General features: G+C 37.2%; 1 protein-coding gene across 2 annotated transcripts in view; it reads right to left on the bottom strand.

The window, feature by feature from the left end:
- Pkn2 (protein kinase N2) overlaps positions 1-24,288 on the bottom strand; it is a 99,731-nt gene that overhangs the window by 32,864 nt on the left and 42,579 nt on the right. For both annotated transcript variants that reach the window (XM_032897238.1, XM_032897239.1), the window contains 6 exons: positions 21,316-21,470; positions 12,935-13,052; positions 11,591-11,736; positions 11,287-11,500; positions 3,066-3,251; positions 2,126-2,235 (listed from right to left, as the gene is read on the bottom strand). In XM_032897238.1, the coding sequence (XP_032753129.1) occupies positions 2,126-2,235; positions 3,066-3,251; positions 11,287-11,500; positions 11,591-11,736; positions 12,935-13,052; positions 21,316-21,470 (929 nt within the window). The remainder of the gene's footprint in view (positions 1-2,125; positions 2,236-3,065; positions 3,252-11,286; positions 11,501-11,590; positions 11,737-12,934; positions 13,053-21,315; positions 21,471-24,288) is intronic.

The raw sequence follows: 24,288 nt of genomic DNA, 5'->3' as shown, positions 1-24,288 counted from the left end.
CCCAGCATCGGGTCTCAGGTTACTTGTAACTTCCTCTGTGTAAAATAGCCTCTCACTGCTGATCCTATCTACAGCTGCTAGACAGCTCACTTCTGATCCCTTGTTACATAGCTCTTTCCAGTGACTTCTGATCTCCTAAAATACAGTTCTTTTCCCTTGCTTCTACGCAAATTTTAAACTCTATTTACTATTTATCTTCTTTTTCTATAGGACTCTGTTTTGACCAATTACTTGCAGCATCAAGGATGCTACTTGGCATGAAGTATAAAGTCAGTGAACATTAAACCTGAGAGTCACACTGCAGCTATGGATCTCTGTAACTCTATCATACAACACGCCTGGTATGTATAAGCTGATCAGCAGAAACTCAAAGAATGGTTGGGACTGACTTATGATCTCTAACCGGAGGAAGTCTAGAACTTATCCTCCTCCAAAAAAATTCTTTTCAAGCTCTTGTGATGTCATTTCTTTTCTATTTCCTTGCTGTGGATTCAGATCCACTTAGTTACTATAAGTTGTACTGATTTGCCTTTCATTTTCCACATACATTTTTTCCCCATAGCTACTCCCATAATGTGCTTCACCTCTCTCCCTTATGGCTCTATCTCTTGAACAGATATCTACTTCTCCCTCATATTTCTTTTTCACACAAATCCTAAGGTCAGGTTTCTTTGTATGAATTTTCCATGCTCACTACCATGAAGCACAAATAACTTAGGGTAGCAAAGTTGTTAACTTTAAGATGGACTCACTGGGTAAAGATATGTCTTAGAAGCTAGGCAGTAGACTTATAAATAGCTCTGTTGTAATAGTAAAGCCTGTAACTAATGAGATAAATACTGAAAAGCCAACGAAGGATCAATTTCTTAAGAGAACCCCAGAGACTTGTTTACATTGTTCACTGTCAAACTGCACCCAGAAGTCCCGGGATGCAACATTAATCAATAAATATTTGATTAAATAGTAGAGTATAATGACTGAATGATTCTGAACTGAGAATAAATTCTAGGATGAAAGCATTTGCTGAAGATCAGTCTGGTTCAGGTACAAAGATTAGTTAGATTAGTAAAATAGTGAATATGTATATCCAAAAAGTTAGCTGGCAATATGAGTCTGAACCAGGACGCTCACTTTGAAGATAAACCCTTTAAGTCAGAAGAACCCCTTGCAGATAGAAGCTGGAGGTAACTGGCAGCACTTCCATAGCTTACCACACGTTTTCACCGGGATATATAACTTCAAGTGCTATATCATGGATACCACTGACCTCCATATTAAATAGTAAAATCTATTACTTTACTTTAGCTCAAAATACAATAAACGCTGAGTATATTTCTCCTAGACTAATGGATGGATTTAAATCTGAAATACAGGTCTTTGCAGACTGGAATGTGCTGTGCTGCCTTCTGTTACAGACATAGCCTAGACTCTAGTTATTTACATCACTATGAGAGACACTCTGACATACTGACAGCTGGAAAAATGAAGTATAAGAGCTCCATTCAAAGTCAAAGGTACAAATTGTGAGACAGAAGAATCACTGCAGTAAATAGATTGTCAATTATTCAATCTGCAATGAATATATAATTCAATATACAATACACAAATAAATTTTATATTATTCAATAGCAGAGCATGGTGGCTGGGCCTTGTGGTCAAAGCACAGGATAAGGAACACTGGACACTGAGCCAACTGAGGTGACATAAAAAGAACACAAAACAAGGCCGAACCACATATACATTGTGATATGTGATTTCACAACTGCAGACATTTCTAGCTGATATAAAATGCACATTTTCAAGTAGCTGCACACTAGACCTATTTGCAGCAGTCAGATTGGTACCAATGTCTTAAAGAGAAATTTATATACAATCCCTCAGGTGAGAAACGTAAGAAATATCTACACGCTTCTGACTTTACAAACTTCTTAGGCTTGCTGTGGTGGCATATGCCTATAATCCACAGGATCTCTGAGTTAGAGGTCAGCCTGGTCTACATAGTGTGGTCCATGCTCACTGGCATTTAGTGAGACCTGGTCTCAAAACACAAAATAAAATAACAAAACTTAAAGACTACCAATAAATAAAAATTACACTATTTTCAAGTAAGAAGTCCTTATCTTACCCTGTCTAGTTCCAGTGTAAACTTCTGGTCCCACGACTGATTGGAAATGGGCTTCCAGATAGTTTGACCAACCACAGTATTATCTAGCTTCAAAACAGCACAAACATCATCTGTAATTACAATTGTAAATTTGGTTAAAAATTTTAAACTGTTAAAAGAAAATTATCACTGTTTTATAGCATGAAGAAACTGAAAACTGTTTGAAAAGAACTTTTTTATAATCGATTTTTGATAAAAACAAACACTAAGTGCTATTTTGCATATTTGAGAATGTATCAACTACCCTGTTTATACATCTATCTATATCAGTCATCTATTGTCTCCACTGTTTGCTAGATAGAGAACTTACTGCCTCAAACCGTTCTTTATTTTCATTCCTCTCCCATCTTCCCTCTGAACACAGGAGAGCTATTCTCCAGAAGGTTCACGTGGCATCTGCCTCCCCTCTGACTTGCATGTCTGGGCATGCTTTACCACAGTAGATGGGGATGTCCTCAGCGTGTTCCTAAGTCTCTTATTCTTGCAACACTCACTGCATCCCCTCTCAAAGCTGATAACTCAGTCACTGTCTATTCCAGCAAATATCTCATCCATCAGTTAGGTACCAAAAGTTCAGTTTTTAATGGTCACCAAGCCATTAAAATAACAAATATGGAGTCTACCAGGAGGAAAAGTCTTAGTGTCTGGAGCTCTTCATTTTGGTAAAAAGAGTGATATTCAGCATTTCATTCTTTCAAATGTTTTTATTTATCATGTAGTCAAATTTATTTTCAACAGACTAAAATGTGCTGGGTTTTTTTGTTTCCTATTATAAATTTTAAAAATTTAAAATAATGGCAATAGAAATCTGTTGGTCCTCTTTGGACACTTCCCACGTTTGCCTGTCTCCATGATAAGTCCCTTTAACCTGTGGCATGATTTAAAAGCATGGTTACTGAACTGGACAAGTCGTCGGTTTTCAGGAGGTTGCGACTGCTTCCACTTTTACTTTTACTAGTTCTGCTCATAAACGATGATCTGTTTTCACTTGGACTCCATCCAGGCAGTGCTACGGATGTCGCTTTTGACCGTCCAGGGACATTCTCTAGGATATCTTGGCACCCCATGAGACGAACTTCCAAAGTACCTGTTTATAAACAAATATGCAATAAAAACAACAATAATAATATACAAAGTTGTGTCTGTTATCTGTTCAGAAAGAGCACAAAGAGGATGACATGCTAAAATAATGCAAACTCTTTACAAAGGACCTGTGAGGAATGTACCACCCTCTTAACCTAAACAATTGAAAACCCTTAGTTATGCCAATTGCAACAATTTCTGTACAAGAAAAACCAGTACCAGTCAGATTGGTAGGATATACCTGTTACTCTAGAACTTAAGAGGTCTTTGGAGGTAGTCTATGATTCATAGAGCCCTCTAGTCCAGCCTGGGTATCATAAGAGAATAAAACAACAATGGAAGAACAACACTTACCAAAGCTAACTCTAGAGCACAAAGTCAGTTACATAAAAACACATATAAGAATATTTATTTTACAATCAAAGACTATGTAATTCTATGACTAGAGAACATGAGGCGAAAATAAAGTTAAATGTTAGCATTCTGATTAGATATAAAGAAGTCTGAGTGGGAATAACAGCTGTCTTCAATAGTTACACGGTACTAGTTATACAGTGCACAGAAACGTACTGTGTTCTGTACACAAACAAACCATTCCTGTTCTATTTAAAATCTAAAATTACCATTTTATTTTTCCATTCTGACAAGATAGTCAAGTAATTATTGATTATAATTAATAATAAAATAACTAATTTTCTAAGAAAAATAAATAATACAGGTGTTCCAAATGAAAGCAAGGAATTGTAACTAAAGCGATTTGGATACATGGCTTTGTCACTGCTTGGACTAAACTTCTAATTCAAAATGTTGCCTTAGGGCTGAGGAGGTAGCCTATTGTTCTTTCAGGGGACCAAAATTCAATTCCTAGCACTCACAATACAGCAAACTGTTTGTAACTACAGTTTTGGAATATCTGAAGCACTGTCTGTCCTCTAAGTGAACAGCCTGCATGTGGTACACAGACACAAAAACACCACCACCAAAACACATAAAGACAGGGTGGCCACCCCACAGTCACAAGCTCTGATCCAGATTGTTCCTGTCTGAAGGAACTGCAGGGACAAAAATGGAGAAGAGCATGAGAGAAAGGAGGTTCAGTGACAGGTCCAAATTGGGATCCAGCTCAGAGTGGGGGATACCTGGGGCCTGACACTGTTTCTGATGCTGTGGTGTGCTTGCAGACAGGAGCCTAGCATGGCTGCTCTCTGAGAGGCCCAACATGCTGCTGAAAGAGTCAGTTGCAGATACTAGCACCAAATAATGGACAGAAGTCGGGGACCCCTGTAGATGAACTGGGGAAAAGCAGGAAGAAGCTGAGGAGGAAGGCAGCCCCATGGGAAGATGAGCACTGTCAACTGACCTGGATCCCCGAAATCTCTCAGACACTGAGCCACCAATCAGGCAGCATACACCAACTGAGATGAGGCCCTCAACACATATACAGCAGAGGGCTGCCTCTTCTGGTCTCAGTAAGAGAAGATGCACCTAACCTTGAGAGACTTGAGGCCCCAGGGAGTAGGGAGGTCCAGTGGGGTGGAGGTGGAGAGGAGGTATGGGATGGTGAGCTGTCTGGGGTGGGCTGGAGGGGGATGAAGACTGTAAAAAGAAATAAAGAATTTAAAAAAAGAAATACAAATAAATAATATTTAAAAAAAAATGTTGCCTTGTATATATTAGCTGGTTTGAGGTCACTGACACATACAGAGCAGAGGACTGCCTGGTCTGGCCTCAGCCAGAGACTTGAGTCCCCAGAGAGTGGGGAAGGGGCGGGAGGTTGAATGAGGAACTGTTGGAGGGCAGACCTGGAGGGGGATAATGATTTAACTTTTAAAAAAAAAAAAGTCAAAGATAATTTAAAAAGCAAGCAAGAAAGAAATCTAAAGGCATTTAATAGCTATGAAAAAAAGATGAGAAAGATGTCTACTTTTTGAATAAATGCTTAATAAACTATATTGGAGTGATTCATCTGATAAGCACAGGTTTTTGAAACACAGAATCAATTTGGGCTGTGCTATGATTTGTGAATACATATCTTAATTATTAACTTTATTTTTTTACAACTTGGATGCTAACAACTGCCCTTGATGAACATAATCATAGTAGAATTGAAAATGACAATAGATGCTTTCAGAAATAAATGCTGCCTTGACGTTCAAGTTTTACATAGTACAAACACTTCCGGAAGACTACTTATTCTAGGAAAACTGTCCAGTTACATTTTAAATAATTAAAATTTATTATCTACGGTTTTTAGCTACTAAAAATAATCTGCAAAACTTACATTTCTAAATAAGAAATAGAAACAAAGCTTCCCAATTCAAACTAAAACAATTAGACAAAACAAACCCAAACCAACCAAGCAAACAAACCAAACTACTAAAGTGTTGAAAGACACCAGGCTACAGGCAGTGAGGGCCAGCGATCCTTGAAGGATGAGAAACAAGTCCCAAGACTTTCTAGAATGTGCTGCCCTCAGGGGGAGTCCAAATCTTAAGGAGACCAGGACAGCTAGAGGTTCCTTAGGTCTCCAGGTTCCCCTATATCACATTCACTCAGGTACTAGTGACTACAAAGAACAATTTTCCTTATATACAGGTAGGAAAAGTGACCCCACCAACCACAACTGAAAAAACTGTAATTCACAGCACACTATACAGAGTATTCAGAAAGATTTTTGTTGCAATAGTAAAAGGTCCCAAATGGCATTCTTGTACACAGCAGACCCTAAAAAGTATACATACAAGATCAAACTCTTCCTATGAAGCTGCATCCTAGAACAAAGCTTTAGAATGCTTACTCAGCAAGGCAAACTTTATAATGTCTGCTAGTCAATCCAAGATCAGATAAGTTTGTTTTGTATTGCTACATTAAAAACAAACATATACTGACTTAAGAAACTTAAACTACATGTTAAAATTAGTAGACAAGGACATTAAAATAATTACATCTATAGTCCATCTGTTCAAAGGTTGAACAGAGACATGAAGAAATGACAAAACCACAAAGTACACAATTTCTAGAGACAGAAAGGACATTTGTCTAAAATTAAAAACTATACACAGGATAGAATTGGTGATTGAGCAGTGCCAAAGAAAAGGTTGCCTGCGTTAAAGACAACAGCATCAGAAAGGATTAAGACACCAGGGAAAAATACTGCCCATATGTGAATTATGATTTAACTTAGAACCATGTAAGCTTAACTGACATGTCTGATAAAAAGCAAACAAAATAGGTGTTTTTAAAAGGTGGCTAAAGCTCTCAAAATTCTATGAAGATTATAAGCACAAGAAGCTCATGAATACCAAGTCAAAAAATCGTAAAGTGTATGTTTTAATTTTTCAAAATGTGATAAACAGAAAACTATAGGCAGCAAAAAGAATAACACCACAAATACATACATACATACATACACACACACATACATACGTATGTATGTATGTATGTATGTATATATATATATATATATATATATATATATATATATATATAGAGAGAGAGAGAGAGAGAGAGAGAGAGAGGATAACAGGAGTTTTCTCATTGGAAACAAGAGCAAAACTACACTCAATACGTATACCTGATACCCAAAACACTCCTGTAGTACTGTCCTAAAAAGTGATAAGGGTACAAAAATAAGTATTTACTAAAAAGCCATCAACCCGTATATGTAAGATAAATGACTCCCACTGAATGACGAGGCAGTAACAAACCTGGTGAGGTGGGAAGGAGACCAGTTTCCACCTTTTCCCCGAGTCTGTTAGGTTGTTAAGCAAGACAAGCTTAATAGAGCGGCTATCCTTTCCCTCTTAGTTTTAAAGAAACAACTTGTTGTGCTTGTGTTTTATTTGTATTGTTGTTGTAATAGCAAACTTTCCTCATTTCCAGTGTAAATACTCAGCTGTAAAAGTTATCCTGGGGAAACTGAAAACATCTGGTTACTCTTTCAAGTCCTGGTGGCTTATTAAATATTTCAGTAATTTCCATGTATCAGGACATGACAATGCTTACCACCTGCTTTCATTTAGGGCAAAAAAAATTCCAGAGGGAGTTAAGATCTTTACTAAAATGTCTAGAGGTTTCATTCTTTTATGAGATGGCATAATTACAATTGCTTATAACCATACTAGTAATAGGGTAAAACTACATTCTTTGCCTTCATATTACTAAAATGTAACATAAGTGAATCTAAGAACTAAATGCATTCATAAGCAGTAGCTATGAATTCTATTAGAACAAGTAAATACCTCTTTACTAATTCAGTATTGCAACAGCCACTGCTGTGTGAAAATGAGGTCTTCTATGTGGCCGAGCCTGATCTGGGACCCTTGATCCTCCTCTCTCAGTCTCCCAGGGTTAGGATTAGTAGCATGTATCACTATGCTGAAAATGTCAATAAATTCTATAGAAAACAAAACTCTGATGCAAAAACAAAGAAATAGATTCCTTCATAAAAACAAAACCCAAAGCAGTCCTTCACCATGAAAGCCGCTAAGAAGAGAAATTATGGAAAATTGTTTACATTTCTGTGGAAAGACACTAGCTGGAAGAACCAAAGACTGGGACGCAAAGAGAACAGTGAACAGCGGTGACACGAATGACGCAGGCGTACTAAGGCGAACACCAGGAGTTCCTGGTTTATAATTCTTTCTGATACTACTGTGATTTAAGACAAATACCTAAAGCATCATAACCTAAGACAGAGTTTAAAAAAGCAGAAAGAAGGGTAAGCTGCACCTGTATAGAGCAAAGACACATAAGGATACATGTACTCACGCACTCACACAGGAGTACATGCACATATACACAAACAAACACTCATGCATGCGCCTCCAAAAAGGATACACATTTTATAACTCAAACTATGACATCCTGGAAAAAGACAACCTGTAGAGCTGGGAGTTGTGGTAAATGTCTATAGTTCTAGAACTTGAAGGAAGAGGAAGAAATTCATTTAAAAAATAAAAAAAGAAAGGTGAGGGGCTGCCTGCCAGGGTTGTAGATTGGAGATGAGACAGGGACTGACAAGACACAGCAGATGCCCATCGTTATAGACTGCCTAACACCTGGGCAAAACGCACAGTGAGCTACTTTATACTATGAACTTCAGAGCATTACAATGCGTCAGTGTAGACTCACCAATTACAAAAATCTTTGATTCATGCCATAACTCTACTACTCAAAAGGATTACCGTATGCCAATGCCTTTTTGGGATACTGAGTGAGACTGCATCAAAACATTATACCCCTAAACCACAAATGAGAAAAAGACAAGGAGAAAGCATACAACTAAAGCACATACATCTGTACCAGGCTAGTTTAAGAGGTTGACAGTAGAGGAAGTGATGAATACACAGAAATTGGGCTTATGAAGAATCTTCTATTGCCTGTACAAATTCTGTATGTGACCAATAGAATGTTTCTAAGAAAAGCAGGTTATTAATTAAACCTAATTAATAAGTGAAAGACAAATAAAATTATTAGAAAAATCTACAAAGGTCATATCATAGAAAAAATAACATTTGTAAAACAAATAGCAAAGTAGCAGAGGCAAGTCCTTTGTTTAAAAAACTTTTAAATTACATTAAGTGACTGTTTGATCTTATGTACATGTATGTATGTATGCATGTGTGCATTTATGCTCAGAGGACATCTTGTGAAATAAAGCATCTCACAGGTTCTCAATTCTGTTCTGAGACAGGCGTCTCATAATTGCACAGGCTGGCCTCATTTTCTAGTAAGCACCTTTGTTATATTCAAGAGATTTTTGCTCTTAGTTTATGGGAGGGAAATCTAAATCCTTTCAACCATGGTCATTATAGAAATCTGTTACTCATGGTGGTGCCTTAGACCACACTGGAGTTTATGCTAACAAGGTGTCTCACAGAAGATCTCTAGACAACTTCATGAGGGAAGAAGACATTCCTAGAAGGACTAATCATAATATTAGGGTTTGGGACTTTTGAGTCATCTAAGACTGATGTCCTGACCTCCTAAGCAGGGCAATTTTCCTCACATGGTAATGATTCATTCAGTCACACCCATATAATAAAGTCCCAATAAACACGAGGGCATTTAAAGCTCAAGAGAACTGCCTAGGTGCTGAAAGACACTGATGTGTTAGTCAGGGCGACTGATCCTAAGAAACAGGGAGTGCCATGTTTAAGACCCTGCATGCATTTTCCCTTTGGCTCATCCTACTCCCTCTCCCCATCCACTTTAAATCAATTTTTTAGGCTAACATCCTAATGAGCTTCATCCCGGCATTTTCAAACACCTGTGTCAGTGTACCTGCCTCTTACTCACTTCCTCCCCGTGCTTCCTGGCCCCCTTGGCTGGTCCCTTCATCTCACCCTCTTCTGTTTTATTACAGCTTTCACTCTTTTCTTCTACCCTCCTTCAAGAGCTCTTCATTCATTCTCATGATCCTTTTTCTAGTTTTATCTCTTCCACACACACAACATATTCTTCAATCTATGATCCCACATAAGTTAAAACATGTGGTAATTGTCTGAGCCTAATTTGTATCCTTTATTATAAAGCTGTAATGGTAAGTATAGTTCTTCATGGGTTTGACAGAACTCATGTCTCGGAGAATGGAGTGAGCCTAAGGCTCTGAGAATTTGCAGTCATCTGTCAGAAGTACAGATGACCTGGAAACTCTCTTATAATTATATGTCCGAAGTAAAGGCAAACATATAGAATAGGCTTATAAAATTTAACATAATTTCCAATAATTAGCATTAGCATTTATTATATATTATTGACAGTTATTATAAATATAAATGGATGAAACTACATAGTTATAAGACACTGACATAAGATATTAAATGATCCAATTCTACTTTATCACAAAGACTCACATAACCAAATATGTATTTCATTAAGATTAAATAGGATATTTGCTTCACATAGTAACCACTGAGAGACTGGAGATGTCTAACTTAAAATCAGACAAGCCAGACTTGATATCAGGGTTTTTTTTTTTTATAAAAGACAAAAAAGAAGTTAATTCATGAAAGAGATATAACAATTATATGCATAGATACAACTAAGTCAAAAACTATGAAACAAACACATTCAGAACCGAAAAAAGAAAGAGACAGTTCCAGAAAACCAGCCAGGAATCTCTAGCCCACTTTCAATAATGGCCCTACTAGCATAGCTATAATAACTTGAAAGTCAACAACAGAAAAGGAAATAACAAGTGCTTGTGAGGATGTAGAGAACCTCGGCATGCATTGTTTTGGAGAATGTTAAATTACATAACACCTGTTCAAAGTTTAAATACAAAGGAATCATATGACCTAGCAAGTGCATTCCTAGATGTGTGTCCTTCTAGATTGAAAACAGGTGTTCCAAAACAAACAAACAAACAAACAAACACCATACACAAATGTTCACAGAGGTATTATTCACAATATCCTGCTGGTAAAAAAAAATAACCTGAATATCCTTACAAATAAAACAACAGAACACAGTATAAAAGTGGACATCGTTCAGTAAAGATGACTAAGTGTGCCCTGTGAAATACGCCAGTTATGGAAGGCTGCAGAGTATATAATCCCATTTTAATGAAATCTCTAGAAAAAACAAATGATTGAGCCAAGAAGACGATTAATTGTGCTGGGGCCTAGGGAGAGGAGTAGCATTGAATGAGCACTGGTTTTCTTTTGGGTTGATGAACATGTTGTAGAACTTGACAGTGGTAATAGTGGTTGTATATTATATTGCAAGCCTCTTCTTTCTTTCATAGCTGGAACCCTTGTGTATGCTAAGCAAGCTCTCTTCCAGTGTGTTACGTTCTCACCACTTTAAGTCAGGGTTTTACTGAAGCTGTCCAGGCAAGCCTTTAACTTGTAACCCTCTTGCTTCAGTATCCCAAGTAGCTAGGTCTACATGCTGTACTATCAGTCCCAGCACATAGTAAAGTTTACTGTATGAACCTAAACTATAACTGAAGGGAAGTCCTGTACACATGCCTTTGACTCCAACTATTAACCATAATCTGACAGGAAGGAAACGAAGGGCCGCATGCTACACACCGGTTAGTGCTGCTGGCTTGGACAGTGTGCTGTACTGGTTCTGCGTGGACAGCATACTCTGTCGTGGACTCAGGGTTGGCGATGCAACAAGGGAGAGCTCCTCAATGACGACACTGCTTTTGGGGTGATTTTTGGGGAGTTCATTTAACCTCTGCTCTAGTGAATATTTTAAAAGGTCCAACTTCTGACTTGATTCATTAAATCTTGCTTGGGCCTTGTTTGGAAAAGAGAAGATTGTTATCATTTAAGCCAGGATATTCTTCAAATAACATAATAAACAGCTAAAAATTATTTTTAAAATTACTTCTGAAAGCGCTTTTCTGTCTGTTACTTTTCCTGAGCCAAGTAATTTCATGACATTCTTTGCACCTTCGGCTACTGCAAATTCTATCCTAAAATGATGTCTTAATTCTTCCATTCGAAGCTCAAGAGGGCTTATCACAGGTTTTGCTAGGATAAAAAAGAAAGAAAATTCATTTATTAATTGAATCATTTTAGTCTAGTAATTAAAAATATCAGGAAAAAAATGAATTACTGACATTAACTTAGTTAAATCAATAAACACAATAGTAATAAATAAAAGGTTGAAATATAGAATGTTGTTTTAGCCAGCCATTTTACATCTAAATCACAGCCATTTTACATCTAAATCACACTTCCGTCAAAAGGCTTTAGACCTGAAGACACTGCTATATATAACTTAATGATATGGAAACACAGTGGATTTCCACACTAGCAAGCTCCATACTAGGGCTCAACCACCCCTGGAACAAAGTGTTTGAGGGGAAAACCAGGTCTGAACCGATAATGTGAGACTCTGCTCTTGATAACAGTTCCTAGATAGTCCTCTATTTCATTGTGTTGACACTGCACTAGCTGTGACAAGCGATCCACAGATGCCTTAGAAGTACAGGAAAGGACACACAAATACTCTCTACAGCAGACACTATGACTCATTCCACTTACGACGTGAGCAGCCATAGCACTGACGGGGGACTTGAAACCAATGTGCAGATGCTGAGAGACAATCGTAGCCTCTGGCTCTACGGTAACAACTAGCTCAAGAGTCCCATTGGAATAAAGACATAAGTAGGAAAAGTGCTAAACAAAGGAATACTCTTAAATAGCAACCCACTTCTTAAAGCATTAGCTAAAAAAATCTGGTTCCTTATTGAAATGAAGAAATATGTTCTGCACATGAAAAACAAAGGGCAAATATGTAAAAGTGATCATCCCAAGTAAAAGTAAACAAAAACTAACCTCCCAAACTGAAACTTTTCTTCCCCCTTAACCCTGAGTGATTGCCTCTTTTCCCTTTTTAAAGTTTTGATATATCTTCTTAAAGACTTTTCTATTTTATGTGGATAGTTTTTTTATTCTGTCTTTTTGCTTGCATGTATGTATGGGCACCATGTGCATGAATGGTATTTACAGAGGACAGCAAGGTTCCTGAATCCCTGAGGCTAGTGTTAGAGATGGTTGTGAGCTGCTGTATGTGCTGGGAATCAAACCCAGGTTCTTTGCAAGAGAAACAAGTGCTCGTAACTGGTAAGCTGATTCTCTAGCCCCAGCTGCCTCTTTTATGATGACATTTATTTAGCACTCTAGGCTTGTCAAAGACAACAACAATTTAAGTGTAGTCCATCACCATTATCAAAAGCCAGCTCATTGGTCTGGACAGCCTGAAGAATCTGCATTCGGATGACTTCTATTTTTGTCTTGCTATCCTGGAGCAGTTGCTGAGCTGTACCATGGAGTTTCCGATCCTATCAGAAACAAAAAGGAAGAAGAGAAAAGGATAATTCTTCCTTATATTCTGAATAGATCAACTGATAACCTAGCAATTGAAAGGGTTAGAAGAACTATGCACAATCTAATAATAATGTTTGGTTTTTTGAGACAAAGACTTACTCTGGTGTCTTTGTTGGCCAGGGATAGACACTCACCTGCCTCTGCCACCTGCAGTGGTGGAATTAAAGATATGTGCCACCACGTATGGCTTCACACACACACACACACACACACACACACACACACACACACACACACACATACACACACACACACACACGCATGCGCCACCAAGACTTTTTTTAAAGTGTTATAGAAAACCAACTTTATTGGTTGTTTTTCTTGAGAGAAAATAAGTGAATCTTACTGACTGGCTGGCTCACTGGTTACAATGCTGGGGACTGAGTCCAGGGTCCGACCCATAATAGTTGAGTGTTCTACCATTCGACTTAGCTACATTTCCAGCTACGTATCTGAGAGGTATAAAGTGTTTGATTCATATATAAATATACCAAAATGACCACTATAAGCAGAGTGATATATATCCATAATCTTCTAGGTATGCTTTTAATGTATATGTATCCTAAAAGAACTAAAAGCTATACCTCTAACATTTTGTTTTTGAGCTACACTATTCATCTTCTCTATAGACCTATTCATCTGTCCTAAAAACCTGTAGCCCAGGACCCACTTATTCCCATTTCTCCTCTCACATTATCCTAGCACAAGGGTTCCATTTATCCCACTTTCTTTTCAAGGATCCACATACAAATGAGATCACACAACATTTTTCTTTCGGAGCCTGGCAAATTTCATTTGACATGAAGTCCTCTGGGTTTAGGTATATTGTTACAAATATAAAAATGTCATGTTTTAAAATTAAAAATTATTTAATTTGGTCTCTTGAGATAAGAGTTTCTCTGTGTAGGCCTAGCTGCCCTGGAACTTGCTATGTAGATCAGGGTGGCTTCAAATTCAGAGATCTGTCTGTCTCTGCCTCCCAAGTGCCAGGATTAAAAGTGAATGTCACCATGCCAAGTGAAAAATTAAAATATATTGTTGGTGGTAATGGTGGTGATAGTGGTGTGTGTGTGTGTGTGTGTGTGTGTGTGTGTGTGTGTGTGTGTGTGTGTGTGTGTGTAGGCATGTATGTGGTGGTCCAAGGACAACGTTTAAGGAGTAGAACTCTTGCTCTCACGGGATCCTAACACTGCACTCAGACCATGGCTGGACAGCAAGCACTTTCACCTACTGAGTCATCTTACCTGCACTAGAATCTCCCTTTTAAAGGCAGCATAGTATTTCACTGCATGCTGTATGTATATCATATAGTTTATCCATTCATCAGGTAGTGGACACTCATTTTGAATACCAGTAATATTTTCAAAAACTCAAAATTGCTATTTTCCCCATCACTGTTTTAAACCAAAGAGGATAAATGTTTCTTTAGCATGATCAATAATAACTCTTAAAATCAGAAGTCATTATCTAATGTTTACCTTAGTAATGAAACTTCAAACAAATTTTTTTTTTTTTTTTGGTTCTTTTTTTCGGAGCTGGGGACCGAACCCAGGGCCTTGCGCTTCCTAAGCAAGCACTCGACCACTGAGCTAAATCCCCAACCCCCAAACAAATTTAAAAAATTCTTCCTGTCTTCCTAAGTTCTAGTTAATGACTGGAGGGACGGCTCAGCACTCAGAGCGTGTTACTTTGCAGAGACCAGAGTTTCTGCCCAGTCACCAGGGCACCTACTGCTGCCCTCCTGCCTCTGTTGGGCTCCTGTACTCACATGTGAACACCCGCATACATATCCACATAATTAAAACAATAGACACAAATCTTTAAATTTGAGTTACAAGTTCAGAAAGTGTCAAATACATGGGCAAATATTAATTAGACACAATATTTGTGTTCCCTTAAATTAGACAAAAGAACAAGAAACAGAAAAAACATTTTTTCCTTTTCTTCTGCTTAAGTGTTAAGAACATGTTTGCTCTGAAACTCATAATTTAATCTGACATGAATCAAACTGTCTCATGTGTGAAAATGACTTTCTGAAAGCTGTTAGTTTCTTCCAGACTGTAAAGGGAGATACTGTTCTCTGAATACAGAGCTTCAGCGTGAGCTAATACTAAAATTATACCACCCACTACGTAATTATAGTTAAAAATATTTCAGAGCAACAAAAGGATGGTTCAGTATTCAACTTTAAATGTAAAATTATCACTAGTAAGAAAACTATGTAATGCTATGCTTTCCAATAAAACATCACCTTCATTATTTTATCACATGATAATAGTTTGTTCTCTCTCTACCTCCCTTCTCCCCCTCACACCATGTTGAGACAGCTTCCTATGTATCCAAGGCTGGCATCAAACTCATTCTGTAGCTGGGGACGGCCTTGAGTCTCTAATCTTGTCTCCAACATGCCTGTTTTATGCAGTGCTAAACCAGTGAAAAAGGATTGTGTGTGTGCCTGGCAAGCACTGTATCAACCAAACTATGTCCTCAGCCCAGAGGCTCTGTAAACTATTTTAATACAGTACACAAGGAAAACACTTATACTTTATTTAAAAACCAAATGGACTTCCCGCCCAGATTGAGTTAGAAGAGCTACACGAATGTCACAGTGTGACAGAACCTTTTAAAACTGACTTTGGACACCATCTACCATCTTTAGGAGTGTATAGTTACTACACACCAGTTTTAGGCTTCCCAGTATGTAATAAATTTATTATCAGTTTTATGCTTTTAGACACTCAATGGATTTTTATTGAGCATTTAATTATGTAGAAAGCAATGGATAAAGTTGGCCCAGAGTATACAGGCTGGTTTACATACTTGTGAACTTATGACTTTTATGGTGATAGTCTTTGGGATGATTTTCATATTTATTAGGGTTAGTCATAAAAAGTGCCAATATTTAATTTATTTGGAACATTTTAAACTAAAAAAACTTCTTATGGTTCTACCTAATAGACTAATTAAAGTGAATACTAATCATAAGCACTTTATAATGCTGGATATTTTGAATGTATATTTTAAAATTATAAGCAAAAATAACTATAAATATATTTTCAACTTACACATTGTTCTTTTTTTCTTTTATTGAAAATAGATTTTTTTCAACAGGAGGAAAGATTAAACCTTCAAAGGAATAGGAACTCCACAGGAACTCAAGAGATTGAACAACCAACCAAAGAATACATATGGGCTGGTTCTAGGCCTTCCCTTACATATATAGCAGATGTGCAGCTTGGTCTTCATGTGAATCCCAAACAACTGGAGCGGGGACTATCCCAAAAGTTGTTGCCTGTTCATGCTAGGCCTCAGTGGGAGAGGATGTGCCTATCTTCACAGAGACTTAATATGCCAGGGTGGGGGAATATACAGTGGACAGGAGAGAGGAAGGGGGATGGAGGGAAGGGGGAGGATCATGGGAGGGGGTGACCTGGAGAGGGGCAGTGAGTGGAATATAAAGTGAATAAGTAAAAATTACATAAATAATAAAATTTTTACACACACACATACACACACACAGAGAGAGAGACAGACAGACAGACAGAGACAGAGAGAGAACAGATTCTTCTCAAAGAATACATTCTGACCAATTTCCCCTCCCTACACTTCTAGTTCCCCAAGGCTACCTGTCCTCTCTCCCAGATCCACTCTCTCTCAGTTTCCATTCTCTCATATTTGTAGCTTACTTTCCATGTGAAATATTACCAGATAGAGTTAAAATATAAGACTTGGACTGTCCAAATCCTAACCCATAAAGTGTTTAGTTTGAATGGAAGGCAAAGGGTTATTTCCCAATTAGGGAAAAAGTATGATAAGACTTGGGAATACAAAGGAGGAAGGAAATCATTGTAAAAAACCCTAGATTTGATAAATAGCTTTGTGTACTATCTGAATATAAGAACTGTTGCACGTCTCTTAAATCTCATCAAACCTTCAGAGATTGCTCTGAAAAGTCAGTGAGCCACAAGTGCACAGGTAGAAAGTGTTAAGACGTACTACTTCTTAGACGATAGCCTAAGGTAAATCTATCTCCTATTCCCTGGGTCTTTGTATCCATAATAAAAATATCTTAGTCATATAAATGATAAAGTAGAAATAACTATAGTACACAGAGCTACAAAATCAGAAAAGAACAAATGTTCGACAGCAGTCAATGGAAGATAAGTAGTAACGAATGAGTGGTAGAACAGCATTCAGTCTTGTAAACCAGTAATGAGCTTTGTAATAGAGCATGTCAGTGCACTAGGTGGGAGCTCTGCTCTACTAAGACAAAAGAGCAGTGAAAGGCAAAGCAATGCTCTTGGCCTACATAACATTTGCATTCTAATGTTAAACACGACAAAGAAACTGACCGTGCAGCATGCATGGGTACACAGACCAGGAGGAATCAACACATAGAAAGCACAAGCTTGAAGCCAGCCTAACTACATAGTAAGTTCAAAGACAGCCTAGGCAGACAGGGATTTAAAAAAACAACATTGTGAAGAGAAGAAGAGATGGGGGATACACCAGAAGAAGAAGCTATCCATAACACACATAAACTAATTTCAGGTTAGTGGCAGGAATACAGAGCTTGCTGTGACATGACAGCACCTGAGGAAAAAAGTTAAGGAACTGAGGAAAAGGCATAAACTATTCTGGAGAAGACAATCCCTAGACAAAGGTCCTGAGTAGAGTGTGCTAGCTATATGTGAAGACACAGGGCACGGAGAACACAAGTGTTCTAGATCATTACACAGGGATAAATTTTATGGGATTAGAGAATCAGAATAAGGACTTTTGATTTTGTCTAAACTTTGATGGAAAACCATTCTGGGGTTTGACCAGGAGGTTGAACATATCTGACCTAAATTTTGAAAGGGCAAGTCTAGATACACCACATATAGGAATAGGGGATTTTATTATACAGAAACCAGTAACTAAACTGCTGAAGAGGTCTGGACTGTCAATCTGAAATCATCCCTGCCCCAAAATTGTTTATTCCCTCTTGTGAATCTATTATCAATGTGAATAGCACATTTAATTCAGTCTGTCTTCATAGCCATTTAAGGATCACCTTTGATAGTGTTCTTCAGATACCAATAGCTTGATTCTATCTCCTATATTTTTGCTGCTGCTTCAAGACAAAAGGAGTCATTTAACCTGACTCTTATAAAAGCAGACTACTTAAACTTCTGGCCTCCTCACATATACACATCCACTTGCATATGTACTTGGACATACATCTGTACATTATACACCCAAAAAGTGACTCTATTTACTCTCAAATAAATTAGGTTGAAAAGTATGTTACTAACTTGTGTTACTCCCCTACCAACCACCACAGTGCATTAACCAGGCTGCTCATACCACCAGCAGACAAAGTAGTTCCCTTTGTTTGTGGACACAGTTTCATTACACAGCCCACACTGGCATTACAGTTATGATCTTCCTGTCTCAGTGTTCTAAGTGTTGAATCATAGGCACGGGCTACCAAGCTTTGCTGAATTTAGTTTTTAAGTATCAAATTGCTTTTCAAACCCTCTGTAAAGACATAAATGATTTGTTATGGCACTTCAGTGATTCGTCTTCAGGTTTGCAGAATCACTTGCACAAGCCACTATTAATATTTCCAATTATTTGTATATGCTATTGCTTTTTTAAGACAGGCTTTCTAAAAGCTTATATACCAGAATGTACCATGAGCATTAAACTAGATCCTTTCAATACTCTACATAATTTCAACTCAATCTTATCTCTAATCTCATAAAAATGTACTTTGATCCTTTGAGAAGTTAACAGTTAAGATCATGTCTAGACAGAAGAAACATGTTAAGACTGTCTTAGAGACTACAGCAGCTGCTAATAGGCTTTGGTCTTCTAAGTACCATTAATTAAGTGATTTCCTAATTAAAATTCAAAAGCTGCTGGAATATTAAATAGCACTATGCTCACAGATGTTTAGTTTGGACCTATGGTTTTTGTAACTTATCCATGTACTTCTTTGATTTTATTATGTTCAAAACACTTAAATTTATATCAGTTAGTCTTTAGTCTTACAGGTCCCCAAAACAATAGTAAATGGAACTGATGGTCCTTTTATCCACACTTTAACTTTAAAGGGGTCTTAAACCCCTCAAATTAATCCATCAACCTGAATCTTTAAAAAGAGACAGAGCATTAACAGGCTTAATTTGATTTTAAAATGCTTACCATCATGTAATAGAACATTTCATAACTTAACCTTTGATAAAAATAAAAAAAATTAAAAAAAAAACTTTCCTATAGCAAAGGCCAAGATTAAACCAAGCTAGCTAGACACATTAGCAAATGTCTATAACCCCAGTACTTGAGTAGGCCCAGAAAGGAGGATTGGCGTTTTGAGGCCAGCACGTGCTAGATAGTGAGCCACTGTATCAATAGCGTATTGATCAGAGAGGACTTGGTGAATGCAGAGACTTGTGGTTCCTAAAGATAATTCTGACAAGAAGTGGCAGTTGAGTGCTTACTCCTAACCAAGATATCTGTATCATCAGGGAACACGATAGAAGATGGGGTGGACAGAAATGCAGGATCCAGAGAGACATGAATGGTCATCTCTGAGGCAAGGCAGCCACTGTAAACACAAACCCATATAAGCTTTGGTGGCTCTAACAAGATGGGCCTGTCAATAGGCAGGCATGAAGAAATGCTCATGGGGACCTCTCCCTGAAGAGCTATCTGCAGAATTAGAAGCTACCTGTAATGGAGACTTTCACCCAATGGTTACATACATGGGTTTTGTTAGACTTACTGGGTCACAAAATAAAACAAAAAGGCATGAATATGAGAGAGGAACTTGAAGGGAAGGCATTGATAGGGAGATAAAAAGAGGAAACTACAATATTATCTCCCAATAACAAATGTTAAAGCATACTCAACTACGTTTTTAAAATGTTGTTAATCTAGCTAATTTTTATAATTAACCTGAAAACCTTACTTATCACACACACATTATTTATTGGAAGACATTAAGATATGATTCTTTCCCTCTAGCTTTACATTTTTTCCAAGCTGGAATAAAAAGAAACACCACAGAGCTTTTATTTTGAAGTTCTAATAGCTAATATATTAGATAGATGGATACATACACATCCATATTATATACCCATATATGAATGTATGTATACAAACACACACAAATAAAAATATTGGGGCAGAGAGAGAGTTTGGCATGTAAGGACACCTGCTGCCAAAACCTGATGATCTGAGTTTGATCCCTGAGAGTCACATGGTAGAGGGTAAGAGCTAACTCCTACAGTATCCTGTGACCTCCACAATCATGACAATCATGCTGTTGTTGCATGCGTGCCAGAACACATACACACCATACACACACAAAACATACACACACATATCCCTGAGTTTTTAAAATGAAGAAACACTGATGTTCAAAGATAAGAATGTTTAGAATAACTTGAGATTAGATAGGCAGAATTTATAATAAGTGTACCACAGATTTTCAGAATCATAAAATCTATGGAACCTTACGTTGGAATATGGCTCAGAGGTCCCCAACATTGTGTTCCCATGCCACGGTACACCTGTAAGCACATGTTCTCACTATGACCTGTTCTATCAACCCCTGACTGAAAATGGCAACTACAGCAGCAGTCTCAAGAACGTAAAAGGGTGGGCCAGCGCAAGCAACGCTAGCACGTCAGCTTTCACTTGCCCTTTCCCACAGCTTGCTTGTCTGAAAACCCATTTTAGCCTAGATTTTTTTTTTTGTGAATAATTTTTTTGTTTTGGTGTAATTTTAGGTTTATAGAAAAGTTACAAAGTTACAAATACAGAGAACACCATGTTCCTTACCCATTAACTAGGTTTTGAGAGGATACATAATTTTTATATAATTATTTTTAAAACATTTCTATTTTTTGTCTATATTTTCCAACTTTGCAGCTAAAATTGTCTCAGGATCACTAAAATTCTAAACTTACCAAGCAAACCATAAACATGTGAAAAATGGAGCACTAAATGGAATGAAAATGACTCCTATCTACAGCAAGAGAGCTGTGGAAGGCAGTAATCACCTGCTGACAGCAGGGGGCTTGGATTGCCAGAAGAACCAAGTCAGAAGGTCTGACAGTGACTGTCGGTTACTCCTATTACTGATCCTGGGATAACAAATGAAATTTTAGGGGGTAGGCAAACACATATATATATGTAGCATGCAAACACTAGGGGTTTACTTACCTTTGAAGGGCCATTTGAGTACATCTGTATCATGTTCTCTGCACCTTGCTTTACTTTAAGTTCTATATCCAGTTGTTTCTGTAAGGCCATCAATCTATTGTTGCTAGTAGAACTACGAGAGTCACTATTTGGAGTATCTGGAGTCCTCGGACAATCTGTGTACAAAATATCAGTGATTGTAACTAGTAGAATCAACTGTTGCTTAAAACTATAATTTTAGGGTGAATCTGACCAAAATATGTTACATGTGAAATTGGCACAGTAAAACCCATTATATTATACAATTGATACACATTAATAAAAATTATCATTGAAAACATAACATGTAAGTCAATATATTCAAAGAACAACAGTTTGAAATAAGTTTCAAGTCACTTAAATGAAATCTCTTTATGCTTATAGATAATAAAAAATTCAACCAATTCAAGAACAGAACCACTTGAGCAACAGGTAGTTACAGAACTACCTTAATTCAGCTTACTCCCTATAAAAGTGACCATGTGGGGCCTGGCGCACTATAATTCCTATATACAGGAGTTTGAGGCCAAAGGATCATTAACATGTTTAAGGCCAGTGTGGGCTATATGGTGAGTCTGAAACCAGTCTGTCGTAAGATGAGTTATGCTTACCCAAATTTTTCAAATACTACATTTAAATTAAATCATTACACAATTTGACTATTCTATTCAGTAATTAAATTCTCCTTTTGTCACATTATTGATATGAGAATAAAATATCCAAATATTACAAATTCTACCCTGTTATTTCTCTGCAAACAGAACTTAATATGAATTTTACAATGTACTGACATTAAGTGCTCATGAATGAAGCATAAAAATGTTCACATCCTTTTATACTGCAAGAGATTTAAATATAATAGAAATTGTTCAAGGATATTGATTGATATCAAATTGTGATAGGTTAGGGATAAAGAGACAATATATATGTCTACTGTGTATTGTACAGAATACTATATTGCTTATATTTAAATTAAAAACAAAATATAAATGACTTCAAAAGTGACTTTATTGGACTTCTAATAATTTGACAATGTCTCTAAATGTTCATATTGAAGGTCATTGGTTTCTTACATATCCATATTAATCCCCGAATTTAAAAAATACAGACCAGGACAATTAGTCAGACTGGGCGAGTCACACCTGTGACTGTCAGGAGATGGAAACAATAAGATCTTGAGTTCAAAGCAGGCTTGGGCTACCCTGCCTCAGAAAACACAAAAACTAAAACATTTATAAACGATGTACTAGATACAAGGACTCATGAAAATGCTTTTACAACATGAGCATGTGTAGACTAAGACTGTTTCAGCAGGTAAGAGCACTTACTGTTTTGATCCCTAGGAGCTGTATGCTTTTAGGAGGGGAGAACTGACTCCTACAAGTTGTCCTGACCTCCACATGCATGCTGAGATATGCATGCCAATACCTATACACATGCCCAAACACATGCAAATAATAAGTGTAGTAAGTACACATGAGTAAGTAAATAAGCATCAACCTCAATCTTCATAAGCAGCCCTGAACTACTACACTCATAATACAACTAAGAAAACCAGAACGTAAAGAGATTAAGAAATATGTCCTATGTCATACTGCTACGAAGTGACAAAAACAGATTTGAACCTAATCAGTTCTGTTTTGACCTCTACCTTACTAATTGCTGTGCTCTATTATGTGCTTAGCACATATTTACTTGTGCATGACAAAGACCTGTAAGCAACTATACCACACTCTGTATATGCATGAATACTTAAGAACACAGCAATAGAATCATGTGTCCCATGAATATGTGTGCAATAATTCTTAAGTAACCCTTTAGACAGATATCATCTACTTCAAGACTCAGACAAGGCCACCAAATTATTAGCTAGAATACACTTTGCTATTTTAACTGAATTAACCAAAATCCTTTTATACATACACAATCTTACAGTTTTCAAATTAGCTCACAGGAATTATTGACCATATAGAATATAGGGAATGAGATCTGGCTAGGTGTGGGGACATACACTTTTCTATTTTGTTTTCTCAGACAGGGTTTCTCTTTTTTAAAAAAGCCCTGGCTGTTTTGGAACTCACTCAAACTCAAAGAGATCTGCTTGCCCCTGCTTCCTGTTTTGCTGGGACTAAAGATGGGAGCCACCATACCCAGGGCATGCACACCTTTACACCCAGCCCATAACAGGCAGAGGCAGAAGGATCTCTGACTTCGAAGACAGCCTGGTCTACAGAGCAAGTTCCAGGACAGCCAGGAGATACTCAGAGAACCCTGTCTCAAAAAATATAATAATAATAATAATAATAATAATAATAATAATAATAATAATAATAATGGTAATTAGATGTGCATTACTTTAGCTACTGAGATCCAGCTCAAACACTGTAAAACAGGAAAGTTACTGAATGGCTGTGTCTCATGTTCCTCTTCTATAATGAAAACAATATGTGCCTCAAAGATTATTGTGAAGATTAAATGAGCTATGTATAATGACTTGAGAAAAGGGTGTGGTACGTAGTGAATATTTAATAACTATTAACTGGCCACAGTTACTGTGGAAAATGAACTCCACTAAGGTTATAAAATTAAAATCTACAGTATAGTTCTAAAAGCGTTTTTTCCACTTCCCTTTTTATATAAGTGATATAAAGGTTGTAAAAACCCCAAATCACACAGATCTGGGGCATAATTGTCATAAAAACACATTTCCAAAAGAACTAAAGTCTATAGAAATACAAAGCCCTCTGCTGAGGAAAGAACAGGAATGTGTTGTTTGTAAAACAGCGGCTGGTGTATAGCCTCGGATGAGGAGAGAAAAGATCCCTGTCTAAACATTTGCCTTTCAATGAAATGAAAGCTGTCCTCTTCCTGTTTCCACATGGGTTAGAGAATTCAGTGGATAATAAGTGGTGGGGACATGCATTTTATCATGAAATGAATTCCTGGTTGTTAGGG

This window comes from Rattus rattus, chromosome 3, assembly GCF_011064425.1.
Source record: "Rattus rattus isolate New Zealand chromosome 3, Rrattus_CSIRO_v1, whole genome shotgun sequence".
NCBI lineage: Eukaryota > Metazoa > Chordata > Mammalia > Rodentia > Muridae > Rattus > Rattus rattus.
The sequence above is the reverse complement of the archived record's forward strand: the minus strand, read 5'-3'. Positions and strand labels throughout refer to the sequence as shown.